The 19,790-nt window shown below is 52.0% G+C and overlaps 1 protein-coding gene and 1 long non-coding RNA gene across 3 annotated transcripts in view; one reads left to right on the forward strand and one right to left on the reverse strand.

The window, feature by feature from the left end:
- The first annotated feature begins 1,782 nt into the window (after positions 1-1,782).
- On the forward strand, positions 1,783-11,913 carry Pmepa1 (prostate transmembrane protein, androgen induced 1). The gene is made up of 3 exons (XM_005392247.2): positions 1,783-1,937; positions 7,557-7,610; positions 7,947-11,913. The coding sequence occupies exons 1-3, from the start codon at positions 1,824-1,826 to the stop codon at positions 8,475-8,477; spliced, it is 699 nt and encodes a 232-aa protein (XP_005392304.2). The 5' UTR covers positions 1,783-1,823; the 3' UTR covers positions 8,478-11,913.
- A 7,018-nt stretch (positions 11,914-18,931) lies between these two features.
- LOC102030579 overlaps positions 18,932-19,790 on the reverse strand; it is a 27,087-nt gene continuing 26,228 nt past the window's right edge. For both annotated transcript variants that reach the window (XR_001235636.1, XR_001235637.1), the window contains exon 3: positions 18,932-19,118. This is a non-coding gene — a long non-coding RNA (uncharacterized LOC102030579). The remainder of the gene's footprint in view (positions 19,119-19,790) is intronic.

Below are 19,790 nucleotides of genomic sequence, written 5' to 3' on the forward strand. Positions count from 1 at the left end.
CCGCCTGGCCCTCCAGGGTGGGAGGGGAACGTGTCCAGCCCAGGAGCATGAGCTAGAACCCCAGCAGCATTGAATCCCACGGCAAGCAGGCTGAGCCAAGGGAGGAGCTGCATCTTCCGTCCGGGGTGCTGCGATGTGCCTGGGGCTGCTCTGCCCCTGACCTTCTCTGTGTGGTGACACCTGGGGCCACGGGGAATGCTCAGGAGTGTCTTTCATCCCCTCACTCCTAGCCAGTTGTGACTCCGTAAATATCCCAGGCAGGGTCACCTCTGCCCTGGCGGCAAATGTGGAGGGCGGCACTGACCAGCCTCCTGCGGAGTGCTGGAGGCTGAGGCTCCCGAGGGCATGGGGCAGTGGACAGTTTGGGGAAGAGCAGAGTGGCCAGCTGGGACAGGCTATCCTCCTGCTGGAGTCCTGGGGAGGGCTCCGGGCTGGACCAGAAGGGGGGGGCCCTGGGGATTGAAGTGTGTGTTTCCACTCCCTCCTCCCTAGCTCCTGTCCCGGGAGGGGAGGGGCAGTGGCCTTGCACTGGACCTGTGGCCTCAGGCATCCTTGGCTCATGGCTTGTTAGGGGCCAGCTGGGGAGGCACCCTCTTGTGCACCCTGGCAGGGCTGGCTGCTGCCCCTCCCTCCACACATCACCTCCGAGGTGCTCGGCATCTTGCCCGTCGCTGGGGTCTCTGCTGGCTTTGACTGGGGCCAGCTGCAGAGTCAGCAGAACCACCCGGCTCAGGCAGGATGGAAGTAACCTTCCCCTTCCAGTGCCTGAGGGCTTTTCCACCTTCCCACCCTCCCCACCACAAACAGATCCTTTAAAAAACCAAGAATTGCAACATCTCTAGCCATGAGGCCTCTTCTCCGAGAGGGGTCCTTACAGCCCGGTCCTGCTGAGAGTGTGCCCGTCTGCTAAGTGCGTGCTGTGTGTGGGCGCATGATGTGTGTTCTGTGTTTGCAGCATGTGTATAGGATTGGGATGTTGAGTTTTTGGCGCATAGAAGAGTGTTGGGGTATGTGCTGCAGTGCATATAGAACGTTGGGTACTGTTTTGGGGTGTACAGGAGCATTAGCATGTGTGCAGGAGTGTGTAGGAGCGCTGGGGTATGTGTTAGAGTGTGTGTAGGAGTGTTACTGTGTGTATTGGGGAGTGTGTAGGAGTGTTGGGGTGTATGTAGGAGTTTTGGGGTGTGTAGGAGTGTTAGCATGTATGCTGGGGTGTGTGAGTATTAGCATATATATTGGGGAGAGTGTAGGAGTGTTGGGGTGTATGTAGGAGTTTTGGGGTGTGTAGGAGTGTTAGCATGTATGCTGGGGTGTGTGAGTATTAGCATATATATTGGGGAGAGTGTAGGAGTGTTGGGGTGTATGTAGGAGTTTTGGGGTACATAGGGTGTTGCCACGGGTACAGTGTGTGAGAACACGGATGTGTACCCACATGCTACATACTGCTTTGTTTTGCCCCACACCTGGCCCTCGCTCGCCCTCCACACTTGGGCTGCCCCTACCTGCAGGCAGCTCTTCCCCAGGTCCTCTCCCAAGGGTCAGGTCCGCTTGTCCCCGTACTCTGGGGGTCAGGTCCTCAAGTGTCTCCATACTCCTGGGAGTCAGGTTCTACAAACGAAGGACCCCAGGAGAGCAGCTGTCCCCAACCCCGGGCAGATGGGAAGGGATCTCTGCCCCCACCACCCGTCTCAGCCCTGTGGCTCCAGGTCCGCAGCGGTTGTAAGCACCTGAGCGGGACAGAGTCGGAGCCACAGGGCCTCATGCGTGCCCTTGTCCCCACAGCGGAGCTGGAGTTCGTGCAGATCCTCGTCATCGTGGTGGTGATGATGGTGATGGTGGTGGTGATCACGTGCCTGCTGAGCCACTACAAGCTGTCTGCGCGCTCCTTCATCAGCCGGCACAGCCAGGGCCGCAGGAGGGACGATGGCCTCTCCTCGGTAAGTGACTATCCCGACCTGCGCTGCGTCCTGGCCCTCCCTCGGCGGGGGACACCCTGGTACTGTGGGGGTGCTCGCAGGTACCCTGGTTTGGGGGCAGGAAGAGGGAGGCCAAGAGACCCACCTGGTGTGGCTTCCTCCCGTCCTGGAGTGACAGCACCCACAGTGACCTCCCTGAGATGCGTGTGCTGGGACACTGCGAGGGTTTGGGGTGTGTGGGGGGGTGTACCGTCTGTGGCTCTGGGGCCTGGGGTGGCCAGCCACAGAGGGAGCTTCACTGTCCCACAGCCCACACGTGGGGCCAGGCCAGGAGAGGGGCAGGCTAAGGTCCATCTTCACCTGGGCTTCGGCCCGAGGGGGACAGGAGGGAGGAGGCCAAAGGCGGCTGTGCTGAGGTAAGTGGGTCAGGCGGCGGCATGCTAGTCTGAGCCTGGCGGGACAGCCAGGAGGAACACACAGCTGGCATCTGGCTCTGCCCAGAAAGACGAGTGGCGGAGAAGGTTCTGCCCTTGTGCCAGCACCCTGCCAACAGCTGCCCTGTGGTCACTGACACTGCCCTGTCCAAGGGCACCAGGCCTCTGCCCAGCTCTGCCCTCCCAGCTGTGCGCCCTTGGCAAGGCCCCAGTTCGTGAACCCTGACTCAGTCCCCGCACGTGCAACAGGGGCTGGCAGTGGTGTCCATTGCCCAGAGGACCTGGAGTCGACACGGGGTAAGGGCAGGGTCCTTGCTCCTGGAAAGTCCCCTGTCCACCCATTGCTATGCTCCACGCAGTCAGGCACAGACAGAGGACATCTCGGTAGAGGGGTGCGGCTGCCTGAGAGCCCTGGGCCCAGCTGTTCTATAAAGACGCACTGCAGGGTGCGGGAGGGACAGAATAGCATGGGCCCTCTCCTAGGGATCCTCACACTTCACTTCTGAAAGAGAGCCAAGCTTGGTGCTCATACCTGTAATCCCAATGCTGGGTGGCTGAGGCAGGAGGATGGCCACAAGTTCAAGGCCAGCCTGAGCAACGTAGGGAGTTCAGGTCCAGCCTGAACTGTTTGCCAGGACTCTTATAAACGAACAGAATATCTGAAAGAAGTGAGTTCCCCCAGAGATTATCCCTTGTTACCGTTCCCTAAACAGTGAGGCGCACCAGCTGCTTCACAGGTTGCATGCTGCACTGGAGCTAGGTCGTGTAGAGGTTATTTGAAGGACAGAGAAGGATGTGTTGGGGCCCCCTGAAGCTCTACACCCTTTTCTACAGGGGCTTGAGATCCGCAGGTTTGGGTTATCTCGGATGCTGGGACCTATCCCGAGGATCCCGTACTGGGAGAAATCCTTGCTGTCCCCGCTAATCTTGCATTTTGGTGTCAGAATCTCGAGCACCCTCACATGCCCCTGAAAACCCCACAGGCATCCCCCAAAGACTGAAGAAAGTCAGCTGTCAGGGGTCGGGGTCCCTGGCCCCCCTTGGAGCGCTCCGTTCTGCTGTGGGGTCTCCTCCAGCTGCTGCCCGCAGCAGCGCTGTCTTCAATGGTCCCACCCCCGCGCCTGCCTGAGGAGCGCAGGCGCGCCGAGGCGGGAGGGAAGCAGCTGTCCGCAGGCGGGGCGGGGCGTGTCAGGGAGGAGGCAGGCGGCGTGTGGGCAGCCAAGCTGGTGCTCGCCGGGCACAGGACAGGCAGCGCTGGGCAGGGCTCTCAGGTCTTGGGGACGCCTGGGGCTGGCAGTGGCACCGGGTGTCTGCGGGCTGAGCCAAGTCGGCGCTGGCGGCGGCCCGAGCCAGCGGGGCTGTCGCTGGCAGGTTTGAACATCTCTGCTCGCGTCAGGCCCGGCCTCGGTGCGTCACCAGGTCGTCAGGGCGAGGGCATTTGCGGCAGCACCTCTCCTGGGGACTCCAGGCACCCCAACCCCGCCCGGCATGCGTCCGCGGGGCAAACTCCGCATCTGCTCCGGAGGAATCTGCCGCCTCTGGAGCCCGGGCTCCCCTGGCTTCTTGTTTGCTGTTGTCGTCACCCCAGCAACAGGGATGCCATCTGCTTGCAAGCATCCTGCGTGCCGCGCCTGCCGTCTGCAGCTTGCAGGCTCGCCCCACTTCAGAGAAAAAACAAGCTCAGAGGTGGAGCGGCTGCCCAAGGCCCCGTAGCTCGTCAGTGGCTGTGTGAAGGGCCTGTGGCCCATTTTAGGGAGGATAAAGATAGGTGAGATTTTAGGGGGTGCAAACAGAGGCTGAGGGTGTGGGGTGACCTTGCTGTCCCCAGGCAGCACCCGGGGTCAGCTGCCAACATAGGCAGGATTCTGGCCCTGGCTTCCCAGACGCCTAGTGATGAGAAAGCCCCCACCCCCACCCCGCTGCCTACCCAGCCGCCGGTGCAAACCCCAGGGACGCCGGGCTGGGTACACACGGAGCCTGGTGAGGCCCAGTGGAGGCGGTGGTGGGGCCCCCCTGGGGCCCCCAGCCAGACAGTGTGTCTGAGGAGTCTCTGGGCCCTGTGACTTCCCGGAGAGACTGAGACACAGCTGCTGTCTGCCTGGGACCCGGCTTGCATCCTGCCTGCCCACCCAGACTCAACACCGTTCCCCTTTCAGGGCGACCCCTGGTCCCACCCGCCCCCCCCGACACACACACTGCATGTAGCCAGCACTCCCCCTCAGAACACCCACAGGTCATCTTTCGCTGTGTGACACAGGTCCCCATCGGTAAAGCGAGTCGGGTTGGACACTGGGTCACCCCGCTTTGAACGTCCTCCCCTCCTCCTGCAGCTGCTAGTGGATCCCCACTGCAGGCGCCACCTCTCCGCGGCTCCCTTGCCAAGTGTTTGTACATAAGGCCATCTTGACCAGGGCCTGGGACAGCGGGAGCCTGCCCCTCTTATCCCTCTTTCCCCGAGTCAGTTCTCAGCTTGATCTTCCACTCCCCACAGGAGCCCACCCTGCTGAGGGCCCATTTCCCAGGGGCCAGGAAGAATGCCGCCCCCTAGACCAGGCGCAGTGGTCAGCCGGGAGAGGGGCCAAAAGCTGGATCCGGCCCTGTGGCTTCAGGGGCTGCAGGCCTGTGTCAGGCCGTGTCCTGACCAGAGGCACCTGGCCACATGTTTGGCTTGCAGTTTGCAGTGTTTGGCTTGCAGTCGATGGTGGTCCTCTCTCCTAGGGGGTACGACTGTTACCAAGGATCAAAGAATCAAAGTCACAGGGAAGAATCAAAGCTTCACCTGGCCACAAGGAGCTAAAGGCTCCTGAGAGGTCTAGGGTGATCATCTCAGCCAGTGGTGGCCCCAGGAGCCTGCAGGTGAAGGCGGGTGGGGGTCAGCAGGGGTCAGCAAATCTTGGTCTGGCCAGAGAGCCAGCAGACTGATTTTGTAAATAAAGTTTTATTGGCACACAGCCACACATAGTCCTTCATAGGAATTTGGCTGTAGCAGCAGAGTTGACTGGGGAGGCAGACCAGGTGCTCACAAAGCAGAAATCATGTCACACTGGCCCTTTATGGAAATAGCTGGCCCCTGTCTAGATGTGGGGTGGGGTTAGGATACACCTGCCTTGCGGAAGCGTTTACACAGCAGGGGCCAGAACACAGCAGGTGTCAGGAGAGGAGGGAGCCAGGGGAGGTGGACAAGGAGCAGCCCCCGGAGGCAGAGGGCAGCGGGACAGGTGGTTTCCCAGGGAGGGAGGGACGGCTGGGAGCCTGCGGGCTGCTGGGCAGGGGATGGTCAGCTCAGCTACAGCCGCAGGATTGACCCTGCCCTCCCCTCCTCCTCCTCCCCTGGAAATGTCTGCTCGAAGCTCCAGGGCTGGGGAGGGTTGGGGTGATTCTGAAGCTCGTGCCTCACTGCTCAGGACACAGTTGTACCTAGTGCCACCCAGCTACTTAGGCGCCGACTGAACTCCACGCTGGATGCTGGGCACTGGGGACATGGCAGCCTCGGCTGTGACTGTCATAGCTCCCGAAGGGTGAATGAGTCACACGAACAGACAGTCACACAAACAGACAGTCACACAGAGACAGGCCCGGCTGGGCCCAGGGGGCTCGAGGGTGCGCACTGTAGGAGCTTCTCGGCCCGTGACCCAGGTGGAGGGCGTGGTGGGAGGAGATGCCGTGTTCCGGAGGGCTGCAAGGCTGTGCGCGTGGGTCCGTGTGCGGGGCTGGACTTGGTCCTGGAGCGGTGGGGCGGTGGGAAGGCCTTCAGCTGGTGGTGGTGAGCCTCTGTCCCATGCCACGGTGGGCACGCAGAGCCTTTTCTGTTGGCAGGCGAGCCTCAGAGCAGAATTCGGGTTTAACTGCAGTGTTGGCCCTTCTTGATAAGTAAGCGGGTTTTGGGGTGCAGTCTGGGCACTCAGTCTCTAAAAGGTTCGCCATCACTGGTTTAAACCAAGGAGTGGTGGGGCGGGGGGTGGAGGGATCCTCCGGCTTCTGTGCGCCCCGAGGGCCCAGTGGGGAGGAGGGGCGGTGGGAGAGGAGCCCTTCTGGAGACCTTCGGGGGCCCTGGAAGAGAGGCTTCTGGCCAGCCCCCCACACAGCATCCTGCAGAATCTTTGTCCCACTGGGCCTGCCGCTGGTTTGCCCAGAGTAGGTCTGAGAGACCTGCGTGGTCCAGGGTGGGTGGAATGGGGGTCCGCGCAGAGAGTGAGCTGTCAGGAGCGATTCCATGGTTCTGCTTGTGAAACTCGAAAGGTGTCAGGGCCGGTCAGTGAATTAGGGAACGAGGTGAGGGAGTGAGAAGGGTGACCCCTTTTACACACAAGTGCCGTCCAGCTGGGACAGTCTGAGGGCCTTGGGGCCCCCTAGTGGCTGCCTAGCAAACTGCCACCTCTGACAGTTCCTACCCACACTGCAGGCGAGAGACACTACCTACGTGGGGACCCTCAGGAAAACGCGTCCCCAAAGAAGCTGATTGGGCAGTGGCTACATTCATTATCCTGATTGCGTGGTGATGGCTACCTCATCTATACAGGTGTCCAAGCTGAGCACATTGTGTACTTTGAATATGTGCATTTATCGCATTTCAATTTGATCTCCACCAAACTATAGAACTTAAGACATCCCTGCCTCAGCCATCTGGGGAGCTGAGCGTCCAGAGGGAGCTGGCCACGACGAGACAGCCAGTCCACGGGCCCCATGCTAGCCTGTGGGACACAACAGAACCGGTCTCTGGCTGGAGGGAGTACAGCAGCGGCGTCCGACTTCCGCCCATTCCCTGGCGGTCTTATGGGCCCTGGGTGGTTTTTAACTTGTTAAGTTCTTCAGCAACTCCACGAGGCAGGGGTTGTATGTGCCCATACTTCCAGTGCAGAAACTGGCATCAGAGTTAGAGAACTTATCCCTAGGGGGTCACACAGCGAGCCAGTGGGAAGGGCCAGGTCACGCTGCACTTTCTACGAGCCGGTTAGGGTTTTCTTCAGCCCATGAGAAGAAGCCGCTGTGGGCTCGGTGGTGAGGGGCAGGCAAACTCAGTGTATATCGGAAAGCTTGAGGCCACAGGGAACAGCGGTGGCAGCTGAGGGAGGGGCTTGTGCAGACCTCATGGGGTCCTGACCTCCAGGCATGGCCAGGAGAAAAGTCTCGGGTTGAAGCAGGAGTACCCTCTGCCTTCCCTGCCCTGCCCACCCCCTGACATTCCTGTCCGTCTCCCCCACTGCAGGAAGGATGCCTGTGGCCCTCAGAGAGCACAGTGTCGGCCGGAGGAATCCCTGAGGTAAGCTCCAGCACCCCTACCCGCTGCCCGCCAGCCTCACCCCTCCCAGCACTGCAGGGAGAGGGTTGGCTTTCCGAGCTCCCCCCAGCCGCCTCTGCACTCACTGTGCGGATCTCAGGCCACATGCCCTTGGCCCTGAAGGAGCACCCGCTGTGTCCACACCTGGAGGACACAGGCTGCCCATCCCCAGGAGGGTGGTACAGCTGTGGGGGTGAGGACTCCTTCCCCAGCTGCCCTGTGGCTCGGCTATCCCTGGAGCTGGGGCAGCTGGATGTCCTGTGTGCCTTCGGGCTGGGTCTGAGGCTGCCGCCTCCTCACTCCGCTCTGCTGCTCCAGCCGCAGGTCTATGCACCGCCTCGGCCTGCTGACCGCCTGGCTGTGCCGCCCTTCGCCCCCCGGGACCGTTTCCACCGCTTCCAGCCCACCTACCCCTACCTGCAGCACGAGATCGACCTGCCGCCCACCATCTCACTGTCGGATGGAGAGGAGCCCCCGCCCTACCAGGGCCCCTGCACCCTCCAGCTTCGGGACCCTGAGCAGCAGCTGGAGCTGAATCGCGAGTCAGTGCGCGCGCCCCCCAACAGAACCATCTTCGACAGTGACCTGATGGACAGCGCCATGCTGGGCGGCCCCTGTCCCCCCAGCAGTAACTCGGGCATCAGCGCCACGTGCTACGGTAGCGGCGGGCGCATGGAGGGACCGCCCCCCACCTACAGCGAGGTCATCGGTCACTACCCTGGATCCTCCTTCCAGCACCAGCAAAGCCACGGGCCGCCCTCCCTGCTGGAGGGGACCCGGATCCAGCACCCACACATCACCCCCCTGGAGAGCAAAGAGAAGGAGAAACAGAAAGGACACCCCCTCTAGGAGCCCCGGGGGCGGGCCAGGGCCGCTGTGGGTAAAAAGGCAAACACTCCGCACTTCCTAGAAGAGAAAGAGAGGCGAACAGGGCGACACACGGGAAATGCTGCGTGTGACACCCGCCTCTCTGTGTATAAATATTTACATGTTATGTCTGGTCTGAATGCACAAGCGCAGAAAGCTTGCAAAAAACAAAACAAAACGAAAAACAAAAAAATCCACGTTTCTTTGTTGAGCCGTGTCTTGAAGGCAAAAGAAAAAATTCTACAGTAGTCTTTTTTTGTTTCTAGTTGAGCTGCGTGCGTGAATGCTTAATTTTCTTTTGTTTATGATGATTTCACTTAACTTTAAAGACATATTTGCACAAAACCTTTGTTTAAAGATCTGCAATATTATATATATATAAAAATATATATAAAATGAGAGAAAACTATGTGCGAGGGCAGGAGTATTTTTGTATTAGAAGAGGCTTATTAAAAAAAAGTTGTTTTCTGAACTAGAAGCGGAAAAAAAATGGCAATTTTTGAGTGCCAACTCAGAAAGTGTGTATTACCTTGTAAAGAAAAAAAACTACAAAGCAGGGGTTTAGAGTTATTTATATAAATGTTGAGATTTTGCACTATTTTTTAATATAAATATGTCAGTGCTTGTTTGATGGAAACTTCTATCATGTCTGTTGAGAGTTGGAGGGGGAAGGGTCATAGACTCAGTCGAGGTCAGGCCCCCCGCCCCGCCTCCCGGAGCGAGACGCCTCTGTCTAGGGATAGGTGGGTGCCGTGCGATCTCTTCCCTACCAAAGCGGGGATACGAGTTTTCCCTCTGGGCCAGAATAGCTTTTGGGATGCAGAGCAATCCAAAGTTACCCCAGAGGCACCAGGGTCCAGGTGGTGGTTTTTGCCTTTCCCAAAATGAAAATAAACTGTTACCGAAGGAATCTTAAGTTTTTCTTCCTCTGTTACGAGCTAGAAAGGTCCCTGTGGGAAGGGGCAAGGCGCCCCTTGCAGGCTGCAGCTGTCCCTGCACTTGGCACCCGGGCAGGCTGAGGCTCAGGTGATGTGCGGGTGCTGGTAGCTTTGGGGGCGATTCAGCAGGCTGCAGGATGCATCCGGGCTCGGACAGTACCCTGACTTGTAGGAAAGGCCCAAAGTATTAGCGACTTGAGCTCATCCCGTGGCCTTTTATATCTCGATTTTCACAATAAACCGATGATCCGAGGTGCGAAGGTGACAAGCCCAGGTTTCTCCCAGGATGTGTGAAAGTGTTAAATCAGAAAAGAAAAAGACAAAACAGTCAAACCAGCACACACCCGTGCGTCAGGCTTTAGCAGAAATCCTTACCTTCTCCTGCCCCGCGTCTTCCGCATCGTCTTGGACACAGTTGTATGTGATGTATTTGTCGGTGGTTCCACGGGCCTCTCTTGTGCCAGGGTTTTGCTGAGTGGCTTTGGGGTGACTGCACCCCGCGGTGGTGGCACGCAAGTGGCAGAGCAGAAATGGGCACCGGTAAACAGAGGTGGCAAGGGAGAGTGCCAGAGGAGCCCCTTGGGACGGGCAGGGACAATGGCTGCACCTGAAGTCCTTCCTCCCCAGGGTGGACTTGCTAGTAGCCCAGGGAGTGATCTTACTCCGCCAGAAGGGCAGGAAGCATCCACTTCCGTGAGGAACAGATGCTGAGGAGTGGACTAACAAAGATAAAGAGGCAGTGACAGTTGCAAGCAACCTCTTTTTTTATTACTTGAAAAATACAACCTGAAAACGGTTCTGAAATTCTGATCCCTGGACCTCAATGTGTCCACGTCAAGAGCTTAGTGACCGGCAGGACACTTCTTACATGTGACAAGAGCAGAACCGGGCTTCCTGTGGGCTTTTAGCCTAACGTCCACTTCCCCCTGTAGAGGGTTCTTTCCAGAAGTCCTGCAGAGAAGTCGGAATGGTTGTCCTGGAAGGTGCAGGGACACAAAGATGTTCCCAAGGTGTTTTTTCCTTTTCGTCAGGTGTCCCTGGTGTCTTACCAAGGATGGGTATCTCTCTTGTCTCAGGGTGGGGATGTCCCTGGGCACCGCCTAGCTCACCAGGTCTGGCAGCCCCTCCCCTAGTCCTAGAGGGTTCCTGCTGCTTTTGAAACATCCCTGTCACCCTCCTGCCTCCTCCACCAGAGATGCGCCCTGCTCAGGGAGGCGACCCTTCTTGTCCGAGCGTCCTCTTTAGTCAAGGGCTGTGCGTAACTCCCACTTGAGCTGAAAACCTGAAAAATGCACCTCATTTGTGTGCGTGGCATCAGCCAAAAGCTGGGCTGAGGTATCCTACTGTCCCTATGCCAGACCGTTGGACTCTTGTTGCTCTGTGGTGTGGTCTGCATTTACTAAAGTGGGGGACATCCTCTGCAGCACCCACCCCTCTGCTGACACTCAGCATAGACGTCGGTGGTTCCAGGGCTCATGCCTCACATGTCAGCGCAGGGCTCTGAGGAGATGGTGCATCCCCAGGAAACTGCTGGGGTGTTTCCAGATCTGAAAGCTGCTCCTGGAGCTGAGCTCTTGGCTTCTCAGGACCCCCCATCTCCCCTAGTTGTAAGCCGAGGTGTCATTATCCTTGAAGTATCCATCAGGGGCCCCCATCCCTTTTCCAGCAGGAAGTTAGATGGGGCCTTGGGGAGAGTGGCTGGTTGGAGGGGGACCAGATCGGTTTGGGGGTTCTGCTGCTCCATCCTGGGCCCAGAGCAGGTGGGAGCATGTGGCTCTCTCCACCCCTCCCTTTGTTTGCTACCCATCAACACCCACATTTCTTGCAGAGAAAAATCACTGCTTCTGCAAAGCCCAGGTCTGTAAGAACAGACTTAGCAAATTGCACTAACAGCCAGGCATCTTTTCACAAGCCCAGCATTTTGGCAAAAAGCTGAAGGTGTCCCCTTTGACCCCACGGGGTAAGGCACAAACCAGATCCACTTCCCTGTCCTTGTTGGTCCTGTCCCTGTGTATTGTATGTTTCAGATTTTTTTTTCTATGTGCAACACAGCTCCCAGAACTATAAAAACCCCCAGTGATGTGGAAAGAAAATGCATTGGGTTTTGTTGTGTTTTCTGGATACTGTGCTCTGCGTGTCTCTCTACTATGGAGTTCCAAAGGCTGGCGCCGCCTTCCGTTCTGCTGCCTCGTCCACGGCTGTCTGTCTGTCGCTCTGACTGCGATGCTTGCATGTTGCCTCTGGGGCGTTAGAACTCTCTCTCCTGCAGCCCTGTGTCCCAAGTTCTGTTCGAGTTAAACTTCTGTAAGCTCTCCGCACTCGCCAGGCGCAGCACCCAGGTTGCAGCTGTGAAGACTGTCTCTGGATGCCATCCACAGGCCTGAAGAAATTGCTTGTTGTGTATCAGTAATCATTAGTGGCAATGATGACATTTTGAAAAGCTGCAATACTTATACAATAAATTTTACAGTTCTTTGGAACAAGGCTTCTTCACTTCTTTGGCTGTGTTGCGCGAACCCCTTCCGGACTCCCATCCCTGCAACCCTGTACAACCGCAGGATGCCTGCCGAGGCAGGCCGAGGGCCTTCAGAGCTGCTGCATGGGTGTGAACAGTTCGTTCAGCCTCTTTGCTTTAGTTTAGGAAGAATTGCCGGAGCTCAGTGGAAACAGTTCCAGTAAAAGGGGTGGCTCGTGGGTAAGAGTTTGCAAAACACTGTATATTTCCCTTCTCTCTTGAAATCGCCGATTACCACAGCATCAGGAAAGCACTGGAGAGGTCTACGAGAAAGAAACTGGTACAGGTAGAGTTCTTCCAGAAGCCCTGAGACATAGAACATGCAGGATTGGATTAAGGATGTTTCCCTCTCTGGGAGGAAGGGAGGACTGAAGCGGGGAGAAGTTGGGCAAAGGAGGCTCTAGGCAAAGTCCCACCTAGCCTGACCCCACGGGATCAGTGGGGAGTGGTGGAGCGAGCTGCCGTGGGGGAGGTGGACACATGGTGCTCCTGGCCTTCGGTGCACAGGAGCAGAGCAAACCAACAGGTAATATTTGCAGCAGCCCCGGTGCGGTCCTTCCAGGTGTTCGCCCTTCACAGGGACACATTTGGGAGTGAGGAGGGGGTGCACAGATGCCTAAAGTCTTCCTAGAGGACTTGAGTGGGGCCCCCCGGTGCGCACTCCACAGCTGTCCAGCTCAGTTCTAAGTAGAAGCATCTTTAATGTGTGAGCAAGTCCATGAAAACCTCAGCCGGTGTAGAGACAAGCAGGAGGACGACCACCGTTCAGCCTCAGCCCTGGGGTTTCCTAAGCTTTTGAACGGCGTCCTGCCCAAGAGACACCACAGTGCCCTGAAAGACACCGGCTGAAGTCACAGCCCATTGGACCAAGGCAGAACTCAGCACCCATCGGCCTTCCCTGTTCTCTCTTCTGGTGCAAGCAAACGCAGATTGTAGGGAACTGGGGAGACACTCACATTGTTCCTCAAACCCAGTGTGTCCCAGCTGGCTCCGGAGCCAGGCGCTCGCTGGGACCATGCGCTTGCTGGCCCTTGGGCACCTGTCTCTGGACGGGGAGATACTGCAGTATCGGCAATGCTTGGCCCTGGTGTCATAATACCTCCAAGCCTTCCGCACCGTGCCCAGCACACACAGACCTCAGCCACCCTCACTAGTAACTCGGGTTTCAGGTGCTTCCCATATAACCAGACACCCCCGGAACCGTCTGGACCAGCTTGCAGGTCCTGAGCTGACACGAGGCAGGATGGCCTCCCCCAGGCGATGAGGACAGAGCAGGGTGCCTTCCCCACCGGAGAGGAGCCCCGGGCAGCAATCAAGAGGGTGCCCCCTGCCACTGGGTACAGCTCCAGCAGACAGCTGTCCCAGCTCTGGAACGGTGACAATGTCAGGACAGCTGACACTCACGAAGCACCTTCTAGGTTCTTCCCGGAGTTGGCAACTCCTCACTGGGGAGGTCTCCTCTTTCACGCAAGTATTTTTTGAGCATGGCTGGGTGCCAAGCACAGCTGGGTGCTGAGAGATGCCAGTACCCTGCCCCACCCCTGACCTGGGAGAGCTCCATGCTGGTTTTAGAGACGGTCCGCTAACCGGCAGCCACCTATACACTGAGGACAAGGACAGCCTGCTGTTCAGAACCAGGGAGCGATGCACAGGGGATGGATTTACAGGTTAGGGGTGCAGATACTCCTTGACTTATGCCAAAATGCTGCAAGCTGAAAAGGTATTTAACACCCCAACCCTCAGAGCCTCCCAGCTTACCTGTCAGCCTGCAGCTCAGCAAATCACCTCACACCAAGCCTGTTCTATAATGAAGCGGTGAACATCTGGACCATCTGTAGGAGGGGCTGGCAATTGCCTGAGGAGGTGGGGGGAGGCTTGGCTCAGCTCCGCACTATCCGGCAGGGAGGGGAAGGGGAGCCCCTTACCCCCTGTGCATCGACTGGGGGTCCAGGCAGGCTGGCACGTGAGCTGGAAGAAGCATTGCATGCCTGGTTTGGAAGCAGACATGTGGAACCTAAAGCAAAGATCAGAAAACCCTTCAGAGGGCCAGACGGTCAGCACACACGCCCCACTGCATATTTCTCGCTGGAGTCCTAGGATCAATGCCTTTCTGAGGGTCCTTGCATCCTCTTCCTGGAGGACAAGGTGCTTGGGCACTGGGCGTGCTCACCGGTGCTGAGGTGCTCTCTTCTCTAAGCCCTCTCGGCCGCCAGAGCCAGAAGCTGCAGGTTACACGCTAATCCGTGTGTGCCTATAAGTGTGTCTGTGATTCTGGATTTGACTAAACATGAGTCTGTGCTGATGATCCAACTCGGACGCATCACCACGCAGCATCCCAGCCCCTCCCTTGCTCATTCTGGAACCCCTCAACTTTCTAATTAAAAAATTGTAGGCATTAAGGTATCTTCTTTGTGTCACAAAGTTCTTCAGGTTTCCATCAGCACACAGTGTCACGATCCACCGCGACAGTGTTGTTACAGAAAAAACCAACCGAAGAATCCCTCAGGCTTCATCGCAATTCAACTTCTTTCCTGCCCAGGTCCCCGACGGCCACCGATCTTCTGATTGGCCCGGCAGTTTTGCCTTTTATAGAATGTCAGGTCCCTGGAGTCAGATGATATGCGGCCTTTTCCGATGGCTTCTTTCCTTTAGCAATGGCATGTGAGGGCCACCCATTATATGGCTCATTTAATGTCATTGTCAGTGATACTCGCCTGCCAGGGTGCACCATCTTTGGTTTAATACTCACCCACCGAAGGACATGTTTGTTATTTCATAATCACCAGTTTGGATAACAAACAGATCGCTGAAACATTACTATCCATATTTTTTGTGGCATAAATTTCAGATCAGTGAGGTAGATAACCAGCAGCCGGATTGCTAGATTATGTGGTTAGATTATGTTTGGCTGTGTAAGGAACTGGCCAACTGTCTTCCAAAGTATCTACACTGTTTTGCATTTGTACCATCAATACCTATGAGGGCCTATTCCTCCGCATCTTTCTCAGCAATGGTCGGTGTCAGGTTTTTGAATTTTAGTCATTTTAAGAGAGATGTGTTTACATCTCATACTGTTTTAAAAGCTCCCAAATGTCAAATGTTCTGGGCCATCTTTTCACATGCATATTGGCCATCTGTATGTCTTCTTTGCTGAGGTGTGTCCTCTGATCTTTGGTCCATTTTTTTTTTTTAATTGGATAGGCTTGTTTTCTTATTGTCGAGTTTTACAAGTTGCTTGCATATTTGGGATATAAATCCTTTATCTGATAGCTGTTTGCAATCATTTTATCCTATTCTGTGGCTTCTTCTCCTGTCTTTTAACAGCATGTGTCGCAGAGTTTTTAACTTTAATGAAGTCTGACTTTTTTCCCTCACGTGAATCCTGCTTTTGGTGTTCTGGCTGGTAAATCACCACAACGCCATCATGTCCAACAGTTCCCATACTGTTTTTGGATTACTGTCTTTTAAATATAGAATTGCTTTTCTTCCTTTGTCAAAGATAGGTTTATTATATTTGTGTGGAGTTTTTCTGAGCCTTTATTCTGTCCAATTTATCGATTGTTCCATCAATACCACACTGTCATGATTATGATAGCTTTGTAGGAAGTCTTCAGATCAGTCAGCATGCTCCAGCTTTTTTTTCTCTTATCTATTATATTGACTATTCTAGACCTATTATCTTCCCATATAAACTTTAGAATCAGTTATTCAATACCTATAAAATAGTTTGCTGGGATTCTGTGAAAATCAAGTTGGGAAGAATTGACTTTTTTAATAATACAGAGTTTGCCAAAAAAAAAAGTATATATGAGGAAAAGAAAAACTTGCATAGCTATTTTAATATTAAACGTACTGCAACATCATGAGATTAATACAAGTTACCTTTGGACTCTATGATTACAAGAGGTATTGGAGGGGCTGGGGGTTTAGCTCAGCGACACAACGCCTGCCTGGCAAGCCCAAGGTCGTGAGTTCAGTTCCCGGTACTGGAAAAAAAAAAAAAAAAAGGTATTCAAAGCTGGCCATCAGCTTCCAGGTATTTATTGGAACTACTGAAGTGTAGACATTTCTTTTGTGGACTCTGTAATCTTCCAATCCATGAACATAGACTACCTGTTTATTTAGATCTTTATACCCTTTATCAGGGCTTTATAGTCTTAAGCATATACGTCCTCTAACGTGTATATATTTTGCCAGACTTACACTTGTTTTGTGTATGGGTGGTACTGTTGTGAGTGGTATTGTTTAATTCCAAATTTTAGTTGGTCACGATTGGCACCTAGGAAAGCTATTGACTTTTGTGTATTAACTTGGACTCCTGAGACATTATTATAATCACCTACTAGTTTTGGGGGCTATTTTTGCTGTTGTTGTTAGTAATAATGATTCTTTGGGGTTTCCTGTATAAATAATCATGTTGTCTACAGACAATACAGTTCTACTCATTCTCCAATAATTGTATACATTTTATTCTTTTTCTTTTTTTTTTTTTCCTATTTTATTGCACCACCTGTGACTTGCAGTGCAATTGAACAGGAGTAGGGAAGAGAACATCCTTGCCTTGCCCCTGATTTTGGGGGAAATCATTTGGTTTCTCACCATTAAGTACAATGTTAGCTGTAAGGCTTTCTGTGTAGATGTTCTCAAGAAAAATGAGGCAATTCTTCTCCTGTCTTGGTCTGCTGGACTGCTAGAACAAAAGCACCATAGCAGGCCTGGTGGTGCATGCCTGTCATCTTGGCACTCAGGAGGCTGAGGCAGGAGGGTTACCGTGAGTTTGAGGCTAGCCTGAGCTACAAAGTGCATTCAAGGCCAGCCTGAACTGCATAGCGAAACCATGTCTCAGAAAGACAAAATCTGGGTAACGGGCTTTGTCAAATACTTTTTCTCCATCACTGGTACGATCATATGATTTTTTTTTAGCCTACTGGTATGGATGACGTTGGACTTTCTATACATCGCTGTGTTTGTTTATTGTTTTGATGAAGACTTTTGTATTTATGTTCATGAAAATACTGGTCTGTAGTCTTTACTTCTTGTAACCGTTTCCTGCTTTTTTTAAATGGTGGTGGTAACAAGATAATACCAGCCTCATGAAATGAGTTAAATAATGTTTCCTATTTCTGAAAGAAAGTGTGGGAAATTGTTACTATTTCGTCTTTAAATGTTTTGCATAGTTCATCAAATAAAACTCCTTGGTACTAATGCTTGCTTTATTGGAAGATTACTAATCATAAACTAATTATTTACTAATATAGGTACTCAAAGTATCTATTTTTGTGTAAGTCTTGGTAGTTTTTAGCTTTCAAGGAGTGAGTCCATCTCACCCAACTGTGTTGTTTTTAGTATTTCTGTTACCCTTTTAATAACTGTAGGATCAGTAATGATAGTTCCTCTTTTTTTCTTATACTGGCAGTTTAAATCTTCTTTCTCTCTCTCTTTTTTTTTTTTTGTTAGCCTTGCTAAAGGTTTATTACTTGCATTGGTATTTTTTAATGAACCAGCTTTTGGTTTATTGATTTTTCTTATTTTTCTATTTTTATTTCTATTAGTTTCTGCTCTAATTTTTCCTATTCTTTTTTATCTGTTTGCCTTAGGTTTAATTTGCTCTTTTTGCTCTGGTTTCCTAACGTGTTAACTTAGATAATTCATTTGGGATCTTTCTTCTTTTCTAGTCCATATATATTTTTGGAGTGAGTAGTAGGAATCAAACTCAGGACCTTGCACTTGCCAGGCAGGCACTGCACCAGTGAGCTATATCTCAGCCATACTAGTCTATATATTTTAATGCTATAAATTTCCCTATAAGTACTGCCTTAGCTGCATCCCACAAATTTTTGTCTGTGTTAGGTCTCTTTCTGTTTGTTTCTATTCATTCATCTGAAAGTGTTTCCTAACTTGTCATTTCTACCTTCACGCACTGGTTATTTAAGAGTAAGTTGTTTAATACTCAAACATGTGGACATTTTCCAACTATTTTTCCATGATTGATTTCTAGTTTAATTTCATTGTGATCTGAAACATACTATGTTTGATTTCTACTATCTTAAATGCGTTAAGATGTGTTGAATGACCCAGGATGTAGTCCTAAGAAGAATGTGCATGCTACTATCGGATGGAGTATTCTACAAATGTCGATTACATATGGTGATGGAGCGTTCTTAACTCTGTCCTTACTGGTTTGCTACCTTCTTGAGCTATCAGTTACTAAAGAGAGGTGTTGAAGACTCCAACTATAATAGGTTTTCCTACCTTGCTCTCCTTTCATTAGTTTTGCCCACCATATTTTGATGCCTTGTGTTAGGTACATATATCTCAGAAAGTCACCCCTTTTATTATGTGAGACCCACCTGTGTCCCTGATAACTGTCCTTATTTTGTAGTACAAAATCCTAAAATTAATATATTTACTCCAGCTTTAATTAATTTATGTGTTAGAACTGTCTATTCATTTACTCTGAGACTGTTTGGATGTCATATTTAGAACAAGTCTTTATAGAAAATATAAAATAAAATGGGGTATTTTAAAAGTTTATCTTGTCACTCTGTCTTTTAATTGATGTAATTAGATCACTTGTGTTTGAAACAAATATTCAGATAGTGAGACTAATATCTACCATATTTATAACTGTTTGTCTTTGTTATACTTATTCCTTATTTCCTTTTAAAATCTTCTCTCTTTTGACTTCTCTAGTTTTAAATGACAGTTATATATGATTGGATTTTCCCTCCTCCCTTAACATATCAATAATATTTCATTTCAGGAAAATGCTAGTAATTGCTCTAGAGCTCACAATGTGCAACAATTTTAAGTCAAATTTCTAAAAGTGCTGTATTTCTTCATGTATTTTATAACGGTATGATAGTCAGCCTTGCTGCTATAATAAACACCATAGACCAAGTGGCATAAACAAGAGAATATTCTTTTCTCACGGTTCTGAAAGCCAGGAAGTCCAAGACCAAGGCACCTACTCACCAAGTTCTGGATGAGCTCTCTCTTTGTGCTGCAGATGCCTGACTCTTCCTGTGGGTTTTAGTTCTCTGATGGGTCAAAGAAAAGTTGTTGATTTTTAGTGTGTTCAGCCATTTCTTGTTTTAAGGGCACAAGCAATGACTTCTAAGTTGTATGTCAGAGCTGAAAGCAGAAGTTCCTCTGTTCTGTTCTTTTTCACTAAAAATGAGATAAAATTCACCTTTTAAACTATACAATTAATGGGTTCTTAGTACATTCACAAACTCATAATGTCTTCACCACTAATTCCAGAACACTTTTCATCTCTGCAAAGCAAAGTCCCATGCACATTTGCCCATGAGCTGCTCCCCATGGCCCTTGCAACCTCTAATCTGCTTCCTGTGTTTATTTGCCTGTTCTGAATATTTCAGATAGTGGAGTCAAACACGGTGTGGTCTTTTATATATATATATATATATATATATTTTTTTTTTTTTTTTGGTACTGGGAATTGAACTCATGACCTCAGGCTTGCCAGACAAGCACTTATGCCACTGAGCTATATCCTCGGTCGCATTTGGCTTCTTTCACTTAGCATAATGCTTCCAAGGTTCATCTATATTGTAGCATGGAAAAAGTTAATTTCATTGTTGAATAATAATCTGTTGCATGAATGGATCACATTTTGTTTGTCCATCCATTCACCAGCTGATGGATGGCGGGTGGTTTCTATTTTTTGGCTTGTTGTAGTCAGAGTTTGCAAGGGAATAGATTTAATTCAGGACACATAATTTATAAGATTGTTGTGCTGGGGTTATACCTCAGTGGCATAAGCACCTGCCTGGCAAGTGCAAGGTCCTGAGTTCGATCCCCGGAACCACAAAAAAAAAA

This window comes from Chinchilla lanigera, unplaced genomic scaffold, assembly GCF_000276665.1.
Source record: "Chinchilla lanigera isolate Chin_1 unplaced genomic scaffold, ChiLan1.0 scaffold00044, whole genome shotgun sequence".
NCBI lineage: Eukaryota > Metazoa > Chordata > Mammalia > Rodentia > Chinchillidae > Chinchilla > Chinchilla lanigera.

What these genes read in the sequence shown, in the direction of transcription:
- Pmepa1 (XM_005392247.2), top strand. Translation starts at nt 1,824, where the DNA reads ATGATGGTGATGGTGGTGGTGATCACGTGCCTGCTGAGCCACTACAAG. An exon ending in GGGACGATGGCCTCTCCTCG is followed by an intron (nt 1,938 to 7,556) that starts GTAAGTGACTAT and finishes CCCCCACTGCAG; the next exon opens with GAAGGATGCCTGTGGCCCTC. An exon ending in CGGCCGGAGGAATCCCTGAG is followed by an intron (nt 7,611 to 7,946) that starts GTAAGCTCCAGC and finishes CTGCTGCTCCAG; the next exon opens with CCGCAGGTCTATGCACCGCC.